The sequence below is a fragment of the Chiloscyllium plagiosum genome, unplaced genomic scaffold, assembly GCF_037043375.1.
Source record: "Chiloscyllium plagiosum isolate Xiang-an unplaced genomic scaffold, Cpla_swu_hap1 HiC_scaffold_27, whole genome shotgun sequence".
Taxonomy (NCBI): Eukaryota; Metazoa; Chordata; class Chondrichthyes; order Orectolobiformes; family Hemiscylliidae; genus Chiloscyllium; species Chiloscyllium plagiosum.
The window spans coordinates 18,946,378-18,967,375 of NW_028270165.1; the positions used below are offsets into that span (position 1 = coordinate 18,946,378).

Below are 20,998 nucleotides of genomic sequence, written 5' to 3' on the forward strand. Positions count from 1 at the left end.
ATGAACCAAAACCCGCAACCCATTCTAGAAGATGAAAGACTAAACCACAATCTTGATTTGTTCTATATATCCTATCAGTAGTATGATACTTTGATCGGTTGCTATATGTTCCTGCTCCATAGCTACCCGATGAAGGAGCAGCACTCTGAAAGCTAGTGCTTCCAAATAAATCTGTTGGATGATAACCTGGTGCTGTGATTTTTTTCACTTTATCCACTCCAGTCCAACACCGGCACTTCCACATCGTTTCCAGTGAACACAGCCCACAGCTCCTGGTGCTGCCAGGAAACCTTACAATGCCGATGACATGGCGCACTCTGCACTCCTGAAAAAATTCTAACGATACTAGCTACTCATTCACTGCTCCATCTGATACATAACATTGGAAACTTAGTGCAGAAGGCTGAAAGAAATGAGCAGCTTTAAAACAAAAATCTCTTGGAGCTCAAAGCCTTCAATGAGAGTCTGAGCCAGGGGGTAAGTTTAAGTAACCTTTATTGTGACCCAACTTTGTTACTGCTTCAGATTCTCCCCAGCAAACAAGCAGAGAAAACATAGCAGATTTTTTAAAAAAACACCTCAAGATAAAAGTGCACACAGACACCACACCCCCCGCCCCCCTTCTTTAATATTGGTCAGCACGGAGTCGTCTCTTTGTAATTGGATCCTTGGTATAACCGTAACCCAGAGGGAGTATTGCCTCACTCAGCAATTTCAACCCATACTCTGTATCCAATAAGTTCCTCCTCACCCATTTGCCAGGGGCTTTGAGTGGGGGGGGGGGGGGGGGGGATGGAAATCAGCCACACTGCTGTGCGTCTGGAGTCACGTACAGGCCAGACCGGATAAAGGATGCAGCTGGGACGACTGAGTGAATCAAATGGGGGTTTCTTCCACCCCCACACCCCTAAAATGGTTTCACCGTTAGATTCTGAACTCCAGATTTCTGACCAAATTCAAATTCCACCATCCGTCGCGGAGGGAAATGAACCCGGGACTCCCTGCAACTCCGTTGATAGTCCAGTCGATAATGGCACTCGGCCGTCACTCCTTCAATTCCCCCTGAGATGGCACGTGAACTCGCTGGTGGCTCAGGAGGTGGGAGGAGCGGGTGAAGCCCTTCGCGCATTCGGGGCAGCTGAAGGGCCTCTCCCCCTTGTGGGCTCGCCGGTGCTTCACCAGGGCAGAGGGATCGCTGAAGGCCTTCCCACACTCGGGGCAGCTGAAGGGCCTCTCCCCGGTGTGGACCCGCTGATGCTTCAGCAGGTTGGAGGAATTGCTGAAGGCCTTCCCGTACTCGGGGCAGCTGAAGGGCCTCTCCCCGGTGTGGACCCGCTGATGCTTCAGCAGGTCCGAGGAATAGCTGAAGGCCTTCCCACATTCAGGGCAGCTGAAGGGCTTCTCCCCCGTGTGGACCCGCCGGTGGGTCAGCAGGATGGTGGAATTGCTAAAGATCTTCCCGCACTCAGTGCAGGGGAACGGCCTATCCCCTGTGTGGACCTGCTGGTGGGCCTGCAGGGCGGAGAAATTGCTGAAGGCCTTCCTGCACTCAGGGCAGGAGAACGGCCTCTCTCCGGTGTGACTGCGCCGATGAATCTCCAGGGCAGATGGAGCACGGAAGCCTTTCCCACAGTCACCACACTTCCATGGTTTCTCCACGGGGCAGGATTCCTCGGCTTTCTCCATGGCCGAAGCTTCAGTCGCGCACAAACACGTGTAGACGCTCTCCACGTCGTGAATTCCTCTTTCCAGCCGTATAGCTGCTCCACGCTCCTCATTCAGTGCGCTGCAACAGTTGGGTCTCTCATCCAGTCCCACTGATGCTGAAAATGTACTCAAACGGGAACCAAAAAGCTTTCCTCCTTCTCATAGACTCATAGTTGAAAACTGTTGCGTTCCCGATGGACTGAGTTACTGTCAGACATTGACATCAAAGTGAAGACTGTAGACGCTGGAGAGTCAGAATCGAAAAGTGTGGCGCTGAAAAAGCACAGCAGGTCAGGCAGCATCCGAGGTACAGGAAAGTCAACGTTTTGGGCATAAGCCCTTCATCTGTTGATCTTGAAACTTCCGTCTTCAGATCTTCAAATACTCTGTAAAAAGAGATTACAAAGGTCATCACTGTCAGTCCAGGGTGGAAATTCTGAACAAGGAATTCTACTTTCTACGGAATACTTTTCTTTATTCCACAAAACTAAAAGCACCATCTCACTCCGCTCTAACTAATTCTCCTGAAGGATCTTCCAGGGGCTGAAAAACATCAAGACTGACATCTCTGTGCATTTTGGATAATTCCACCTGGAAGTGAATAGCTTTCACAACACTGGGATCCTGCTGAGAGTGAGCAGGTCTGATTTTGGGAAGCAAAAAAAAAAGTGCCAATTCAGGTGAACCTGCAATCAGCTTCTTGAGGAAGAACCAGACGCAAAATGGTTAACGACCTGGGAAGGGGGGAGCAAAATGAGACATCAACACCGACACCAGAGAAAAACTAAACATACAGACATGGCAAACATCGTTGGAAAGCCAGGGTCATAGAGACATACAGCACAGAAACACCCTTTGGTCCAACACGCTTGTACCAAACAGTACAAAGAGATCTGGGTGTTCTTGTACACCAGCTAATGAAGGTAAGCATGCAGGTACAGCAGGTAGTGAAGAAGGCTAATAGCATGCTGGCCTTCATAACAAGAGGGATTGAGTGTAGACGCAAAGAGGTCCTTCTGCAGCTGAAAAGGGCCCTGGTGAGACCACACCTGGAGTATCGTGTGCAGTTCTGGTCTCCAAATTTGAGAAAAGACATTCTGGCTATTAAGGGCATGCAGCGTAGGTTCATGAAGTCAATTCCTGGAATGTCAGGACTACCTTACGCTGAAAGACTGGAGCGACTGGGCTTATATACCCTTGAGTTTAGAAGACTGAGAGGGGATCTGATTGAGACATATAAGATTATTAAAGGATTGGACACTCTGGAAGCAGGAAACATGTTTCCGCTGATGGATGAGTGCCGAACCAGAGGACACAGCCTAAAAATACAGGGTAGACCATTTAGGACAGGGATGAGGAGAAACTTCTTCACCAAGAGAGTGGTGGCTGTGTGGAATGCTCTGCCCCAGAGGGCAGTGGAGGCCCAGTCTCTGGATTCATTTAAGTAAGAGTTGGATAGAGCTCTCAATGACAGTGGAATCAAGGGTTATGGAGATAAGGCAGGAACAGGATACTGATTAAGGATGATCAGCAATGATCATAATGAATGGTGGTGCAGGCTCGAAGGGCAGAATGGCCTACTCCTGCACCTATTGTCTATATTCCAATCAAATCCCATTTGCCAGCATTAGCCCATATTCTTTTAAACCCTTCCTATTCATATATATCCATTCAGATGCCTTTTTAAATGTTGTAATTGTACCAGCCTCCACCACTTCCTCTGGAAGCTAATTCCTTACACGTACCATCCTCTGGGTGAATACATTGTCCTTTTGGTCAGTTTTACATCTGCCCCTCTCCCCCACCCTGAACCAATTACCCACCCATTCTGGACTTCCCCACCCCAGGGAAAAGACCTTGCCTATTTACCCTTTCCATGCTCTTCATGATTTTATAAACCTCTATAAGGTCACACTTCAGCCTCCGATTCTCCGCGGAAAAGAGCCCCAGCCTGTTCAGCCTCTTTCTATAGCAGTGGATCTAAAGCAGCAGATCTGAAGACTGGGAGCAGTTCAGGTTTCAACAAAAGGATTGATGAAAAGGGGAAATGGGGTATGTGAACAGGCAAAAAAAGCATTAGTGAAAACAATTACACTTAGAAACAGGCAAAGGTCTCATGTGGAAAAAAGAGATGGCAGACCAATTCACCACATACGTTGCTTTGATCCTCACAAAGGAGGACACAAGAAACATCCCCAAAATGTTGGGGAACACATGGTCCATTCAGGGCAGAACTGAAGGAAATGAGCAGTTGTGTAGAAATGATGTTGGGGAAATTGATGGGATTAAAAGTTTACAAATCCCCAGCACCTGGTGATCCAAACCCCAGCCCAAGTCATCCAATTGTCAAATCTTGAGCTGACCTTAGCAGGACTTATACACTTAATGGTAAGGTCCCAGGGAGTGTTGCTGAACAAAGTGACCTTGGAGTGCAGGTGCATAGCTCGTGGAAAGTGATGTTACAGGTAGATAGGACAGTGAAGGTGTTTGGTATGCTTTCCTTTATTAGTCGGAGTATTAATTAATGGAGTTAGGACGTCATGTTGTGGCTGTACAGGACATTGGTTAGGCCACTTTTGGAATATTGCATGCAATTCTGGTCTCCTTCCTATCGGAAGGATGTTGTGAAACTTGAAAGGGTTCAGAAAAGATTTACAAGGATGTTGCCAGGATTGGAGGATTTGAACTATAGGGAGAAGTTGAATAGGCTGGGGCTGTTTTCCCTGAAGCGTTGGAGGCTGACCTTATAGAGATTTATAAAATCATAATCATGGATAGGATAAATAGACAAAAGTCTTTTCCCTGGGGTGGGGGACATCCAGAACTAAAGGGCATAGGCTTAGGGTGAGAGGGGAAAGATATAAAAGAGACCCAAAGAACAACTTTTTCACTCAAAGGATGGTGCGTGTGTGGAATGAGCTGCCAGAGAAAGTGGTACAGGCTAGTACAATTGCAACATGTAAAAGGCATCTGGATGGGCATATGAATAGGAAGGGTTCAGAGGGATATGGGCTAGCTGCTGGCAAGTGGATTTAGATTAGGTTGGGATATCTGGTCAGCATGGATGAGTTGGACTGAAGGGTCTGTTTCCATGCTATGATGTTTGTCTTGAGTTTCCCATCTGAAACTTGCATCATCCTGTAAAAGAAATGTCCAAAAGACATCACTGTGAGTACAGATTTTAAAAAATTAGGGGACAGTTCGACTTTCTACAGAACACTTTTCCTATCTACTCGCTGAATGTATTAAATTTGAATCCTACACATGATCCCTCCCCCTGCATTGAAGTTCAAATCCATCCTCATGTCTTTCCTCCACTCCTGGTGTTCGCCCTTCTCTCTTGTCTACAAACTGAAACTAACATCAACACGTCAATGCTTTCCTGGTCACTGCCATCTTGGAAGCACCCACATTCTGTTCCAGTGCCACAGATTATCACATAAATTCACAGCCCATCTAAGTGTTTTTTTTTCTGGACCTCTCTCCCATTCCCTTTTCCTGTTTTAAGGGAACACAGACCAAGCTCAGGGCCAGGTCTCCCAGAGTGAAATGAGGAAATTCTAATTGACACAAAGGCTGCCCCGAAGTTGGAATTCTCTCCCGGAAATGACAGCGGATGGTGCCTTCACCAAGATGGCCGCCCGCGATGCCGGCCCAAAGACAACCTCCGCCCGACCTTCACACAGATGGCCGCCGGGCGCTCCAGGCCCAAAGACAACTTCCGCCTGACCCTCACAAAGATGGCGGCCAGTTGCCCGGGCAACCCGAGAGCTCCTTCGCGGGTGAAGTAAACACTGGGCCTGCGGGGCTTCTATTGGAGGCCTGAGGCCTCCCCCTAGGAGTTTATAAACTCCCCAGTCTCCCTCCTCCCGCGGTTGTATGTCTTTTCCCCAGGGTAGGGAGAGTTCAGAACTTGAGGGCATAGATTTAGGGTGAGACCAGAAAGATTTATGAGGGACCTAAGGGGCAACCTTTTAACACAGAGGGTGGTGTGTGTATGGAATAAGCTGCCAAAGGAAGTGGTGATGGGTATTTGAAAAGAAAAATTTATGGGGTATGGGGCAAATGCATCACTACATTAATTTAGGATATCTGGTCGTCATGGACTGAAGGGCTTGTTTCCCGCTCTGTGACTATTTTTACATAGTTGGAACCAATTTCACAAAACAAGGAATAAGCCATACACCCCTTCCAGCCTGTCCTGAGCTGTGGCCTCACTGCACATTTTTTAGTTCAAGTTTCAGAAAGATTTCAGCAGCTCTTGTAAAAAAAATTGAACATGCTTTCAGACTTCAACTATGTTTCTGAATATATCATTGTAGCTATTCTCGAATGTTTAAGATCAGCCATTTCAGAACGTCATTTAAATGCAGAGGTTTTTCCGCAAGTTGCCCACCTGATGAATGCTTCCCACATACGGGGCAGGTTAATGGCCTCTCCCCAGTGTGAACCTGCTGGTGTGTCAGCAGGTGGGAGGAATTGATGAAGCCCTTCCCGCACTCAGGGCAGGGGAACAGCCTCTCCCCGGTGTGACTGCACTTATGAGTCTCCAGGGCAGATGGGAAACAGAAGCCTTTCCTGCAGTCGCCACACTTCCATGGTTTTTCTACGGAGCGGGATTCCTCGGGTTTCTTCATGGTGGAAGCTTCAGCCACACACAAACACGTGGAGCCCCTCCCCACCCTGAATTCCTCTTCCCAGGCCATATACCTGTTTCAGGTTCCACACTCAGTGCGCTGCAACAGCAGGGTCTATCATCCAGTCCCACTGATGCTGAAAACATACTCAAACAGGAACCAAAAAGCTTTGCTCCTTCTCACAGAATCAGAGTTGAAACCCATTGCGGTCCCGATGGATTGAGTGACTGTGACATTGACGTCAAAGTGAGAACTTCAAACGCTGGGGAGTCAGAGTCGAAACGTGCGGTGATGGAAAAGCACAGCAGGTCAGGCAGCATCCGAGGAGCAGGAGAGTCGACGTTTGGGCATAAGCCCTTCACCTGTTGATTTTGAAACTTCAGTCTTCAGATCTTCAAATACCCTGTAAAAAGGGATTTTAAAGGTCACCACTATCAGTCCAGGGTAGAAAAGAAAAGATAAAGTAAAACAGAAAAGATATCTATCCCACCCATTTCCCAATCTCTATCTTTCCCCCCCCAACCTCACCTGAGTAACTAAGACACAAACCTGAGTTTGCAGAGTCTTCTCCCTCCCTGGATTCACTCCAGTTGCTACAAGTGAACAGATTCTCCCCCCCCCCCCCCCTCCTCCCCCTCCCTCTCAGGGTGAAGAGCTACCCAGAGGGAGGGAGTTCCACTCAAACCTGACAGGGACACTTCCCCGTCATGACGTTAAAGGAGCGAGGGGGCGGAGCGAGTCAAGGGGGCGGGCGAAGGGGCGGGGCGTGTCAAGGCAGCGTGTGAAAGGGCGGGGCGTGTCAAGGGGGCGTGCGAGGGGGCGGAGCGAAGTCGACAACAGGTCACACCACACTGCGCCTGCTTCGGCCGGCTCTCCGGCCCGCCCGACGCTGCGCCTGCGCAGCACTGTACAGCTTGAACAAACCCCTTCTCTTCAGAGAATCCCCAAAGTGTGGAAACAGGCCACTCGGCCCAACGAGTCCACACCGACCCTCCGAAGGGTAACCCACCCAAACCCATTCCCCTATTGCTCTACATTTAACCCTGAGTAATGCACCTTACCTGCACATCCCTGGGCACTATGGGTAATTTAGCATGGTCAGTCCACCCCAACCTGCACATCCCTGGGCACTATGGGTAAATTAGCATGGTCAGTCCACCCTAACCTGGACAAAGTTAAACATCACATAACACCAGGTTATAGCCCAACAGATTTATTTGGAAGTACTTGCTTTCGGAGCACTGCTCCATCATCAGGTGATTGCGGAGTATAAGATCAGAATGCACAGAATTTATGGAAAAACATAACAATGTCCTGCCACTGAAATGATATATTGAACTAACCTGGCTTGTTAAGGCTTTCATCTTTCAGAATGGGTTGCAGGTATCATTAATATGCAAATCCCAGAACTTCCTGTAAGGCACCTTCTCGAGAGAATGTAAAAGTTTTATAACAAAAGGTGACATCTCCGCTCAGACAATGCATTAAAGGTGTGAGGTCAGGGTCTGTATGTATCCTAATCTTTAGTCAGACTGGTTCTATTTTCAAAGTGGAATTTACAAAATATTACATGGATTGACTGCCTGCAGATTGTGCATTTTTTGAGCAAAATAGAATGTATTTGCAAATATAATTCTGCAAATACAAATTCATCCCCATGGACTCGTTTGTGCATGAGAGAGAGAGAAAGTCTATTTCCGTGCTGTATATTTCTATGACTATTTTGTAACAGATGGTTTATTTCTGTTGATGTAAATATTGTTGTAAATCTTAGCTGGGTACTAATAGTTAGATGGAAGGGAGAGAGAATTCCTCAAGTAGGGCCCCATAAGAATCCTGGGAGAGTCCTATTTCTGGTTTACTTCCTCATGAACAAACATTAAACACGAGCACCTATTTATTTTGAATTTTGTTTCATTTTTCTTGTTTGATTCCCTGCTATGACTACACTCTGTGTCTGGATAGTTGACAGGCTGGGAGATTGTGGGTTGGGTAAAACTGAATGTTTTACTCTTCCGGAAGGTGTAAAAGGGGGGTCAAAACTTCAGCAGAGATTCAGCAGAGCCGAGAACAGACTGACATCATACTCCGGAGGAACAGGGAGATCAACAGAGGACAGAGAAATCAGGACCTGAAACCTGAGCTGACACCAGACTACCCTATGATTAGTGTTTGGATTAGCAGGGCCAACCCTCTACCTTTACCTAGCTTCCCATTTGATTACCCCCTCGCTATTGAGGATCCAATCCTTGCCATCCTGAAGCCATGTCTCTGTAAGGAGTCTCAGGTCATAATTATTCCCTTCAATGTGTACAGTCAATTCATTCACTTTTGTTACAATGCAGCAAAAATTGAGACACCATTTTTAGTTTCAATTTTTGTGATCTTTAAAATCCAGTTTTGATCGCTGGTACATTTACTCTCCTTGTCCCTTTCTCTAATGTTCATTTCCCACATCACCTCACCGCTCACCAGGCCTGATTTGGATTGGCCAAGCTAAATTGACCAGAGCGTCCAGGGATGTGCAGGTTAGGTGGGTTAGCCATGGGAAATGTAAGGTTATAGTTTCATAGTCATAGAAGCAGGAGTAGGTCATTTGGCCCATCCAGCCTGCTCCGCCATTCATTAAGATCATGGTTGATCTATCCATTGTCTGAGCTCCTCCTCCCTGCATTATCCCAACTACCCTTCATTCCCGTACCATGCAAACACCCATCCAACTGTGTCTTGAATATATTTAATGAAGCTGCCTCTACTGCTTCCTTGGGCAGAGCATTCCATAGATTCACTACTCTCCGGGATAAGCAATTTGTCCTCAACTCTGTCCGAAATCCACTCCCCCTAACCTTGAGGCCTAGTCTCACCCACCAGCAGAAATGACTGAATACGGTAGGGCTTCATCCTAACAGTGCAATCAATTCCGACTTTCCAACAAAATCCCAGATGTCCTCACTCACTCAGTTGCTGGGTCACAAATGAAAGATTTCATTTTAACTTCTTCTGATCCCATTAAGGGCAAAATATCCTTGAAAGCTGCTCTGCAAGTCCAGTCTTCACAACCACATTTCTGATTTCACCGAAGACGATTAGAGTCTTACAGCACAGAAACAGACCAGTCATCCCAACTTGACCAGATATCCTAAATTAATCGCGTCCCATTTGCCAGTATTTGGCCCACATCCCTCTAAACCCTTCCTATTCATGGACCCAGCCAGGTGCCTTTTCAATTATGTCATTGCACCAGCCTCCACCACTTCCTCTGGCAGCTTGTTCCATACATTCACCACACTCTGTGTGAAGAAGTTGCCCCTCGCTTCCCTTTCCCCATTCACCTTTAACCTATGCCTCTCTTAGTTCTGGACTCCCATACCCTGGGGAAAAGACCTTGGGTATTCACCCTATGCATGCCCCTTATAAACATGTTAGGTCACCACTCAGCCTCCGATGCGCCAAGAATATATCCTGGTCTATTCAGACTCTCCCTGTAGCTCAAACCCTCCTACTCTGGCAACACTTCGCAAATCTTTACCAAACCTTTTCAAAGTTTCACAACACATTTCCTGTAGCAGGGTGACCAGAACTGAACGCAGTATTCCAAAGATGGTCCAAACAATGTCCAGTACAGCCGCAACATAACCTCCCAACTCATCTACTCAATGCTTTGACCAATAAAAGAAAGCATCCCAAATGCCTTCTTCATTATCCTGTCTACCTGTGACTCCACTCTCAAGGAACTATGAACCTGCACTCCAAGGTCTCTTTGTTCTGCAACACTTCCCTTAACTATGTCAGTCCTGCCTGGATTACTTGACCAAAATGCAAACCTAACATTTCTCCAAATTCAACTCCATCTGTCACTCATTGGCCCATCAGCCCATCCGGTCAATTCTAATTTATAGTGAATTTTGCTTCCTCTCTTATTCCCTAGATGCTGAAAATCTCCATTCCACACACACTCCGTCTATTCTCACTTTGCTGATCCTAATCCCTGCTGTACCTCATCCTGAAGGGTCTGGTTCATGCTGATTAACAGGCCCATACTCGGGAGGGGGGAGGGTCTAATTGAAACATACAGAATACTGAACAGCCTGAACAGAGTGGACGTTGGGAATGTGTTTCCATTGGTTGGAGGGACTAGAACCAGTGGGAACAGCCTTAGAGTAAAGGGAAGACCTTTCAGAATGAAGGTAAGGAGAAACTTCTTCAGCCAGAGAGTGGTGAAACTTATCAGTCACGATTGAATGATGGAGCAGACCTGATGGGCTGAATGGCCTAAATTTCTGCTCTGATGTCTTATGTTCTCTTGCTGTCCTGGACAGTGAGAGAGAATTGGAAGCAGGAGTAGGCCACCTGGTCTTACAAACCTGCACCAACATTCAATGGATTGGTTGTGATTCTGCTGACATCTAGATGAATAGGTTGGGACTTGTTCAATGGACCACAGGAGGTTGAAAGGTGACCATACAGAGGTTTATAAAATCATGAGGGGGATAGATGAGGTGACTGCCAGGTATTGTTTCCCTAGGGTGGGGGGTTCAAGATTAGGCAGCAAATTTGAAGGCGAGAGGAGAAAGATTTCAAAAAGGCAGGAGGGGCACCTTTTTTTCAACACAGTAGTTTGTGTGTGGAATAAATGTCCAAAGAAAGTGATGGATGCAGGTACAGTAACAATATTTAAAAGACATTTTGATAAGTACATGAATAGGAAAAGTTCAGACGGAATTGGGCCAATCTAGGTGGGACTAGTTTAGTTTGCGAATATGGTCAGCATGGACTAGTTGGGCTGAAGGGTCTGTTTCTGTGCTGTATGACCCTGTAACTGTTCTGTACTGATCTCAAAATCATTTTCTTGCCTTCCTCCATAAACATCCACTTGTTTGTTGTTCTAAAATCAGATGAGCTCAGCCTTGAACATATTCAATGATCCCCTAACTACAGAGAGACATTCTCAATTTTGAACTCAATTCCTTTTGCTAATATAACACTTGCCTTGCTGATTGCTTGCTGTACCTGTCTGACAACTGGTAGTGACTGGTGTAGGAGGACGCTGAGGCCCCTTAGGATGTCCACACATCATTCCTAATAAAGGGCTCGTGCCCAAAATGTCAACTCTGCCGCTCCTTGAATGCTACCTGACCTACTGTGCTTTTCCAGTACCACACTTGGACTCTGATCTCCACCATCTGCAGTTCTCACTTTCTCCACATCCCAATCCATCACCATTTAAACAACACACCTCCTTTCTGCTTTTACTGCCACAGAAAGGCTTTAACTTCACATTGTGGTACTGCATTTGCCATGTGTTTACCAATGGTGGTCTTCTCTACATTGGGGAGACCGAGCATAAACTTGGGGAACGGTTCGCCGAGCATCGCAGCTGGGTCCACAGAGGCCAACCGGACCCTCCCAGTCACCATCCATTTTAATTCCCCTTCCCACTCCATTCCTGACATGACCATCTTTGGCCTCCTCCGTTGCCATGCCACACCAAACCACAACTTGGAGGAACAACACCTCATCTCCCGCCTGTGCAGCCTACGGCTCGGAGGACTCAACATTGAGTTCTCCAATTTCAAATAACCTCACTTCCCATCCCCAACTCCCTTCCCAGCCCCGACCCCTCATTTCCACTCCTCCCTGCCACCAACCAGTTTCCTTCCTCCCCTTGACCAACTAGGTCGTACCCTCAGCCTGCCTTCACCTATCCCCACTTCACCACATTGCCCCTTGAACCCCCTTTATCTGCATCTCCCCCTACACCCATTCCCAGTCCTGCAGAAGGGTTACACCCGAAACGTCGACTTCTCCACCTCCTGATGCTGCCTGGCTTGCTGTGTTCTTCCAGCCTCCTGCCTGTCTATTTCGCCAATTGAGACACAGACTCAGACCAACGTTTCCAGAGTCTGTCTCCTCCCTGGATTCACTCCCTTTGCTTTCAGTTGCTGCAAGTCAACAATTGAACAGAGTGAAAAAGAAATGGAAAAGGGGGCAAGAAAAAAAAGAGTGCCGTACTCACAGATCTTGGACAGAGGAAGGAATTTACCGTCTGGGTGAAGCTCATGGTCCAACTTCCGCATTTAGACAATAGAGTAGCTCTGATTGGTAGGAGGACCTATCTCTTTCCGGTCCTCCAGGTCTCCCTATTGGGCCATCAGGAGAACGGCTTGCGCCTTTTTCTGGCGGACGGATGAACATGCGCAATGTTTTGCTGACACTGGCGGGCATGCGCGCTGCGTTGCTGACACCGGCACACATGTGCAATATGCTCTTTGGGGATGTTGGTGTCAGTGACAAATTAAGAATCCAAATGCCAATAGGGGAGAAAAAAGATAAAGGCACAATTTTTTTTTCCCCGTGGGTCGACATTTCATTGCTTTTGCATTTTGTCTGCTGCTCAACTTTTGTATGTATTTTCCCCTTGTTGGGAGAGAGTGTGCCCCAAGGAGCTGTCTGTGGGAAGGAGCTGTAACCAGTTACACAGATGAAGAAACATTACACTATTCGCAGTAGGGGGTGACTGTACATGTTTTCCGAATGTGATCACACTTTCAATTGTTCATCAGAAACAGGGAGCCAAAAGGACACCAGAACTGCAGAGAAGTCGTGGAAAGGTGGGGAATGTGGGAAGGGATTCCATTCCCTATCGGTACATGAGATTCATCAGCTCAGTCGCAGTGGGGAGAGGCCGTTCTTCAAAACATTATTTCCTATTGACAAAAACACATTCACGCTGCCTGATTACCTTGAACTTATACAAGTGCCCTGTCATAACATCTTTAATCATAGCTTTGAACATTTTCCCTATGACATATGTTAAGGTAAATGGTCTGCAGTTTCCTGTTCTCAGTCACCCTTTTTGAAGAAAGGCGTTTTCCAATCTAAAGAAATCTTCCCTGAAACTAGTGAGGTTTGGAAAATTAAAACCAATGCATTAACTATTTCACGAGCTAGTTTTTCTTTAAGAGTCCATGATGAAATCTTTTGGGCACCTGAGACTTGTGAACTCATAGTTCCAACAGTTTACTCAGTACGACTTCCCTGGTAATTGTAATTGTCTTCAGTTCCTCCTTCCCTTTCAATTCCTGATTTCCAGCTAAAGTGTTACTTTTATCCTCTCTACTGAAGACAGATTCAAGCTCTTTTCAATTCTCCGACCATCTCTTTATCCTCTGTTATTGAATCCCCAGACTCATTTTCTACAGAACCAACACTTACTTTGTTAACTTTAAAAAAAAAGCTGACAAAACATTCCAATCTTTTTTTGAAATATTTTTGGCTAACTTTCTAACTCTAATTGCTGTGCTTCTGCCTGTATTATTTCTGATAATTTTCCCCAGCTCTCAACTCTCGCATCAACCTGACTACGTATTCTATAGAACTGACCTTGGTTCAGTGTTGCAAAACACACAAGGGCAAATTTTTCATCTCCAGAAAGTCTTAGTACTGAACACGATAACATTCGCTTTGAAATATTGTTCTTCCAAACTTTACCAAGCACATACTACAGATTCAACATCCCACAATGACATCCAGTTTTGTTATGATCTTTAATTTTGAAGAGAAATTTGAATATCCAGTGATTGACTGGAAGAACTGTTCACGAGGTTTTCACATTTCTAAACAAAAAAAAATCAACTAGATTTATTTAGCAGAATAGCACGTATGGCTTTAAATTGCAAATCCAGTTTTCTTTTGAGTGACGGATCCACACCAGATGAGGATCTAATACCTGGATTAAGGCTGTTGTCAGGACCTTTTATTAAACACAAAATGGCATCTCAGTATAAAGTAATAGAACAACACGGCTTCAGGCTACACATTAACATTGTGTTTAAAATGGCTAAAAGCTGCATTTCTGCATTCCTGAGCTAACTGAATTACAGATTAAGCAAACAATGCCTTCTTCATAGTATGGATCTAATTAAGCTAGATAGGACATTACTGACCATCCTAGCTAACCTTGAAGCACAAGTATGAGGAGATAAAGCATGTGAAACAACATTGTTTCCCAGGGTTAACCTGTTGTCTATTATGTAATTTCATGCTGTACTGTCTCCTAAGAAACATATGAAAATTGCTTTTTGTTCCAAGTTAATCACGCAATTTCTCCAAGGAACACAGAATATTTTAATATCTGTGTTGCTGGACAAATCTTTGCCCGGCCGTTACTAATTAAAGTGTGAAACCTTGCTGAACCTCCTAGAGTTCAGTTGATCGATCGCGGAACTGAGACACCCCCTCCTGGGGGTTGAGGTCTTCAACTCTCACTGTGCTTTTGGTGTGACCCATGATTACACAGACTTGTGGGAACATAGAGGATTTTTAACCCCCACGGGGCAGACTAATAGTAATGCCATTTTGTCCCATCAATCTGGCAGCTATCAAGATATTCAGCTCACGCTGAGGCAATGAATACAGTCTCCAAAGGAATGAGCAGATGGATGCTGCTGCCAAGCAGGCAGCCTTACACCCCAAACTTCTGGTCCCATTGGGTCCCCAGCAAAACCCAGATAGAGACAATATGGGGATAGGAATGCCAGGCCTGGGTATGGGACTGAAATCACAGGGGAGGCCCCCTGCTGAACAGCACAAACTATGGCCTCAAATAGGGTACTCGTTTGATACTCAAACCGAAATGTGGATGATCCCTGATGGATTGGTTTGTGTTCCTTCTTTGCTGCTGCTTCCTTCAGTTGATTATGTGCATTATTGTACACACTTGGGCAAGAAGGAAATGGTAATACTTATTACAAACTTGGTGACACCCAGATTTCCAGAAAACAGCGAGGAAAAGAGCTGAAGCGTGTTTAATTTGTAAACAAACATGATTCATGCTGTAAGAGGGATGCCCTGAGGTTGTTAACTATCTCCTTGCCTCGTCAGCCTTTTTACTTGTCTACAACTTGCTTTCATAGAATTATGTCGCGTACATTGTTAACGATATTGTCTAATAATAGCAGATGTATTTTGTAGGTGAATCAAAACCATCCCAATGACTGAAACAGCTGACTGTTGCCCTTCAACTAGTGTTGGACAACTGGGAAATATTTGCATCAGTTAACCAAAACTCTTCAGACTTTACATTCATGGGTATGCCAAGCCTCAGCATTAGGACCGGGACATATTGGAGCTGAGATGGAAAGGCCCGTTCCTAGTCCTGCTGGGTTACCCGGTCAGCAGTCAAGGTCATGGGGAGGCCGCATGGACACACACAACACAATGCAAACGAGCACCACCCCCTGGAGGAACACCAGAAGACCCCGTCAGAGACACATCTTCAGCCTTCATCCGTTAATGGCTCAGCCTGATCATTCTGACTTTTACTGAACTCTTTCTTATCTTTCTTTCACTGACAGGAATTACAGTGTAATACTTTTCTTTACAGGACATTACCTTTATGCAGAAAAGGACAGCCGCTCTAGCTGCTGGGTTTGTGCCCATATTCCCATCAACTCCAAGGGAGGGATCCCCCTGAGATCCATACCTTTTAATGACCCTGCCGAATGGGAGCTGCATCAGGGTCATTCTGCTGCTGTCACAACTTTTCACATCCCCCTGGTTTCCGAAGTGGGTGAGCACCCCAAACTCTGACGGGGATAATACCCACCTCCACCGGCAATCAGTAGGATATACAATGGATACATTCAAGGGTTGATTCCAGCCTCAATATTACCTCTCCTGTGACCTTCGGGCACCCGGTGCGAAGTGGGGAGGACAGGTCACAGGACCTCATGGGTCTGCTCCTGGGGCTGGCCAAACTGGCTATAAACAGGTCCAGGCAGCAGGCCATGGAGGGGATCATTAGGGCCGACTGCCTGCCCCTCCTCTGTAGGTATGTCAGAGCCGGGGTGTCTCTGGAGAAGGAGCACGCGGTGCCCACCAACACCTTTGTGTATTATTTCCCCCTCCAACTCTATTTTGATTTGATCGCTGCCCTCCCCCTCAGCAGCATTGTCCTCTGAGAAGGGCACTGCTTGTCACTGGCCACTCAGGTATTTCCTTTCTTCCTGGTGGTGAAAGTTGAATAAAGATTTGTGCACTTGTTGTCTTTCACTGTGTCGCACACCTGCACACACAACATAGGTGCAGGGGGAAATATAAGCACTCCTGCAGTAAGGTGGTAGTGTGGGGGTAGAGAAGAGAAAAAAAATACAAACCTGCCCGAACACCCCCGTCCCTGTTCCTCACCAATCTCACAGCCACGACTCCACCTCTAGGAAGTATTTGCATCAAGAATAAGCATCCCTCAGGATGGCAGGCTGGTTTCAGTAAGTGTCTGCACTCCCTACTCCTTACTTCAACTGCTTACCAGCCCACTGCAGACAGGAGCATACTTAACCTCAGGGTTCCCAACAAGACCACCATCAATTCCTCACTTCTCACCTTTTGGATTGGAACCTAATTTGTTGCCCTTCAACGGTTCTGATTTCATTTGTGGCCATACGGCCTACTCCTGGCTGCCTACCTCCTGGACTGGCAGCTGGTATTTAGGTTATGTTGTCCCTTTCCTTTACCACTCCCACACTTTGCCTTTTGAGAATTCCAAACCACACATCAAGAGAGCGCTCACAACTTTTCAGCACCTTTTCTCTACCTTCTCCCCTCCCTATGTTACCCTGCACCTTGAGGTTGAGGGTTAGTGAATTGCTACCACTATGGAAGAGATTGCCAATGCCACATCTTCAGCCTTTGATCTGCTCAATGCAGGGATGGTCACTGTCCACACCATTGCTCTCCAAAGTCACATGGCCCTCGACTCCCTGTTAGCCGAGAAAGGAGGCACTTGTGCCCTTATCGGCTCTGACTGCTGTACATACATACCTGACTCCAGTGAGAACATTACTAACATTACCGCACACATTGGGTAAGGCGGCCTCCTCCCTCCATAACACTACTCCCCATTGGGTGGCTGGCTTGGCTTTTGGGCTTCTGCTCTCTTCCAGGGCCTTGTGCTTCTCATTGCTGGTTTTGTTCTGCGAGCACATAGCATTATTTTCCAGAAACAGTTCTGTGCCCATTTCAGCTGCCTTCTGATGCTGAATATCCCAGCATCTTCCCAACTTGTGCCGCTTCTCATTTCTGACATTTCCGCACCAATAGATGGTTTCACTGACACTCTCTCTCCTGATCCTGGTGACCTGGACTATGACAGTTACCTTGGCGACTCTAAACCCCCATCGCCAACAAGCCCCACTGGGTCCGCTACATCCCTCCTTTTGCCGGTTCCTCTGAACTGACCTCCTGATTTGGTAAAAGGAAAGAAGAAAGGAATTGTGGGAGAATTAATATATTCTGGTAAGCCATTTTGCCACGTATTAAAAACCTGGAAACCACTTTCAATCTCAGCTTAGTGTCTGCTTGCCAAAGCTTATGTTTCCCAGACTAACATTGTGTTTCCCAGGCTCAATAGAGAGAGTCGGCCTTGCAGCTGTACTGCTACCTGATAAACAAATTCTTTCCTTGCATGGGAATATCCTTCTCTTTGCAAAGACCTATTGTACACATCAGCTACTAACCAACACTGTCCAGACACTACGTCACTGGGTAAAGTGCCTCAGTTTGCTCATTATCCTGCAATTAACAGATTGCTAATTGTTAAATGATTGTAACCTATATTATCACACAACTTTTGTTTGTCGTTGGAGCGAGTTCTGACTATTAGGTCGTCTTGGCTCTCACTGTGAGCTCCCAAATAAACAGTCAATAACTCAAGGTTTGTGTGTCATGATTACTTATCCAATACTTATTGGACTACTACGAGCAAGTCACCCACAGCATAATCCACTTCCATCCCCAACATGGATCAAGAGGCCATACTTTTTTACCAGACAAGTGAATGTATCAAGCTCAGGAAACAAAGCCTGTCAAACATTAACAGGCACAGATCTAAACCAATATTTTCCAGAGTCTGTTCCTTCACCTCGATTGACTTTCTTTTTCCCTCAGCTCCTACAAACCAACAGCTGAACCCAAGGATGTGAAAAGAAATGGGAAAGGGGGCGAGAAAAGAGAGTGCTGTACTCACACATGTTAAACAGAGGAAAGAAGTTGCAACCTGGGATAAAGGTCAACCTTCATTCAGAGAGAGGTGTAGCAGCAGCTTCAGAAGCTCATGGTCAAAACCATCCGCATTCAGACAATACGAGGGCTCTGATTGGCAGTAGGACCAGGCTCCTTCCGGTCCTTCATGGTTTCCCAAAGGTTCGTCTCCCCGTCCATCAGAGCGATGAGGAGCGGCCCCAAATCGATTTCACACATGCGCACCATCAGCACTGCTCACGGCCGATAGAACGGTTTATTGATCGCATGGGATCGTGGGTGCTACATCAGCCATTAAAGAGATGAAATCCAGTGTCTCATATGCTTTCTTAACCGTCTTTTTTCGTATGTTGGTGACGTTTACGTCAGGAACTAATCTTTAATCGATATTAGATTGATACACTGAGTGAAACACTGCAGGCATTCAACTCTAAACACTATTTCCAATTCAGTGTCAGTACATCACTCTTTATTTGTCCTCACATCAGGACAGAATCAAAGCCCGATGTCCGTTCCAACTGAACCTCGATTTTTGTTTAGTTTGCGGGTTCCAGCCCTCTGTTTCAATTATTTATTAAAAGTTACTCATGGTACATGTGCATCGCTGGCTGGCCAGCATTTAGTTCCCCTTGAGAAGGTGATGGTGACCCGCCTTCTTCAACTTCTGTGATCCATAATGGTACGGTGACCCACAATGTCCTTTGGATGGGAATTCCAGGATTTAGACCCAGGGACACTGAAGGAACAGCAATATGTTTCCAAGTCAAGATGGGCAGTGGATTGGAGGGATACTTGCAAGAGGTTGTGTTCCCAAGTATCTGTTGCCCTGGTCCTTCTAAACGGAAGTGGTTTTCTAAGGTATTTTCTAAGGATCTTTGGTGAATTTCTGTGGTACATCTTGTACACCACACACATTCCTGCTTCTTAACAGTGGGCAGAGGGAGTGGATGTATGTGGAGATGGTGCCAATCAAGCAGGCAACTTTGTCCTGGATAGTATCAAGCTTTTTGAATGTTGTTGAAGCTGCACCCATCCAAGCTGGTGGGAGAGTATTCCATTACACTGCTGACTTGTGCCTTGTCGAAGATGGACAGGGTTTGGGGAGTCAGAAGGTGAGTCACTCGCCACAGTATTCCTGACCTGTTGCCTGCTGTTGTTGCCATTGTGTCTGTGATTAGTCTCGTTGAGATTCTGGTCAATGGTCAACCCCAATGATGTTGATCGTGGGGTGTTTAGTGACAGTAACAATATTGAATATCACGAGGCAGTGGTCAGATTATCTCTTTTGGGGATGAGTCATTGTTTGGCATTGGCATGGCATACATGTTACTTCCCACTCGTCAGCCCATTAGATATTGTTAAGATCGTGTTGCATTTCAAACTGAACTGCTTCAGTTTGTGAGGAGTTGTGAATCGTGCTGAACATTGTGCAATTATTGGTGAATATCACCACCTCTGACCTTATGATGGAGGAAGGTCACTGATGAAGATGGTTGAGCCTAAGACACTACCCTATGAATTCGTCCTAGAACTGAGATAACTGACCTCCAACAACCATAGCCATCTCTCTATGTGCCAGGTATGCCTTCACAATTAAGATACACAATAATATTTCAAAACTAATTGAAGGAATACATCCGAGACACCCCTCTTCTGGGAGCCTCCAGTGCAAGTTTTTCTGTTCCAGGACCAATCTGATAAGTGCTGACTGTCATTAACCCCTTTGATCTTGGCCATACAGAGCACCTCCTGTCCATTTCTCCCCTGCCACCCACAGCACCCCCATCCATTCTCCCCTGCCACTCAAGCGCCCCCTATCCATTATCCCCCGCCACCCCGAGTGCCCCCTGTCCTTTAGCCCCCGCCACTCAAAGTGGCCCCTGTCCATTCACCCCCGCCACTCCAGCACACTCTATCCATTCTCCCCGCCACTCACAGTGCCCCCTATCCATTCTCCACCGCCCTCACAGCCCCCGTCTATTCTGCCTGCCACCCTGAGCGCTCACTGTCCATTGTCCCTGCCAACTGCAGCGCCCCCTGTCCATTCTCTCTCCAGTCCCAGCTTCTTGTCCATTCTCTCTCTTTCCTCTGAACACCCTGTCTATTCTCTCTCATGCAACCCTCTGCATCCCTGACGTTTCTTTCCCGGTCCTCTGTCCCCTCCATCTATTCTCTCCCCACCGTCTGCCCCCCACTATTCTCTCTCACCACACCCTCTGTCCCATGTCCATTCTCCCCCATTCTCTCTCTCCCCATTCTCTCTCTCTCCCCATTCTCTCTCCCCTCCCCATTCTCTCCCTCTCCCCATTCTCTCTCCCCTCCCCATTCTCTCCCCTCCCCATTCTCTCTCCCCTCCCCCATTCTCTCCCCCTCCCCATTCTCTCCCCCTCCCCATTCTCTCTCCCCTTCCCCATTCTCTCTTCCCTTCCCCAGTCTCTCTCTCCTCAGTCTCTCTCCCCTCCCCCATTCTCTCTCCCATCCGCCATTCTCTCTCCCCTTTCCCCCATTCTCTCTCCACTTCCCCCATTCTCTCTCCCCTCCCCATTCTCTCTCCCCTTCCCCATTCTCTCTCCCCTCCCCATTCTCTCTCCCCTTCCTCCAATCTCTCTCCCCTT

The 20,998-nt window shown here is 46.8% G+C and overlaps 1 protein-coding gene across 2 annotated transcripts; it reads right to left on the reverse strand.

The window, feature by feature from the left end:
• Positions 1-410: 410 nt before the first annotated feature.
• On the reverse strand, positions 411-18,405 carry LOC148143337 (uncharacterized). 2 transcript variants are annotated; one of them, XM_087974143.1, is made up of 3 exons: positions 18,370-18,405; positions 6,418-6,747; positions 411-2,093 (listed from the first exon to the last, which is right to left on the reverse strand). In XM_087974143.1, the coding sequence occupies exon 3, from the start codon at positions 1,684-1,686 to the stop codon at positions 1,045-1,047; it is 642 nt and encodes a 213-aa protein (XP_087830269.1). In that variant the 5' UTR covers positions 1,687-2,093; positions 6,418-6,747; positions 18,370-18,405; the 3' UTR covers positions 411-1,044. The 2 variants fall into 2 exon arrangements, with proteins under 2 accessions (XP_087830269.1, XP_087830268.1); XM_087974142.1 differs by having other exon boundaries at positions 6,104-6,747.
• Between the last annotated feature and the right edge of the window lie 2,593 nt (positions 18,406-20,998).

Bases quoted from the DNA above. Each gene is read 5' to 3' on its own strand.
- LOC148143337 (XM_087974143.1), bottom strand. From the start codon at position 1,686: ATGGAGAAAGCCGAGGAATCCTGCCCCGTGGAGAAACCATGGAAGTGT.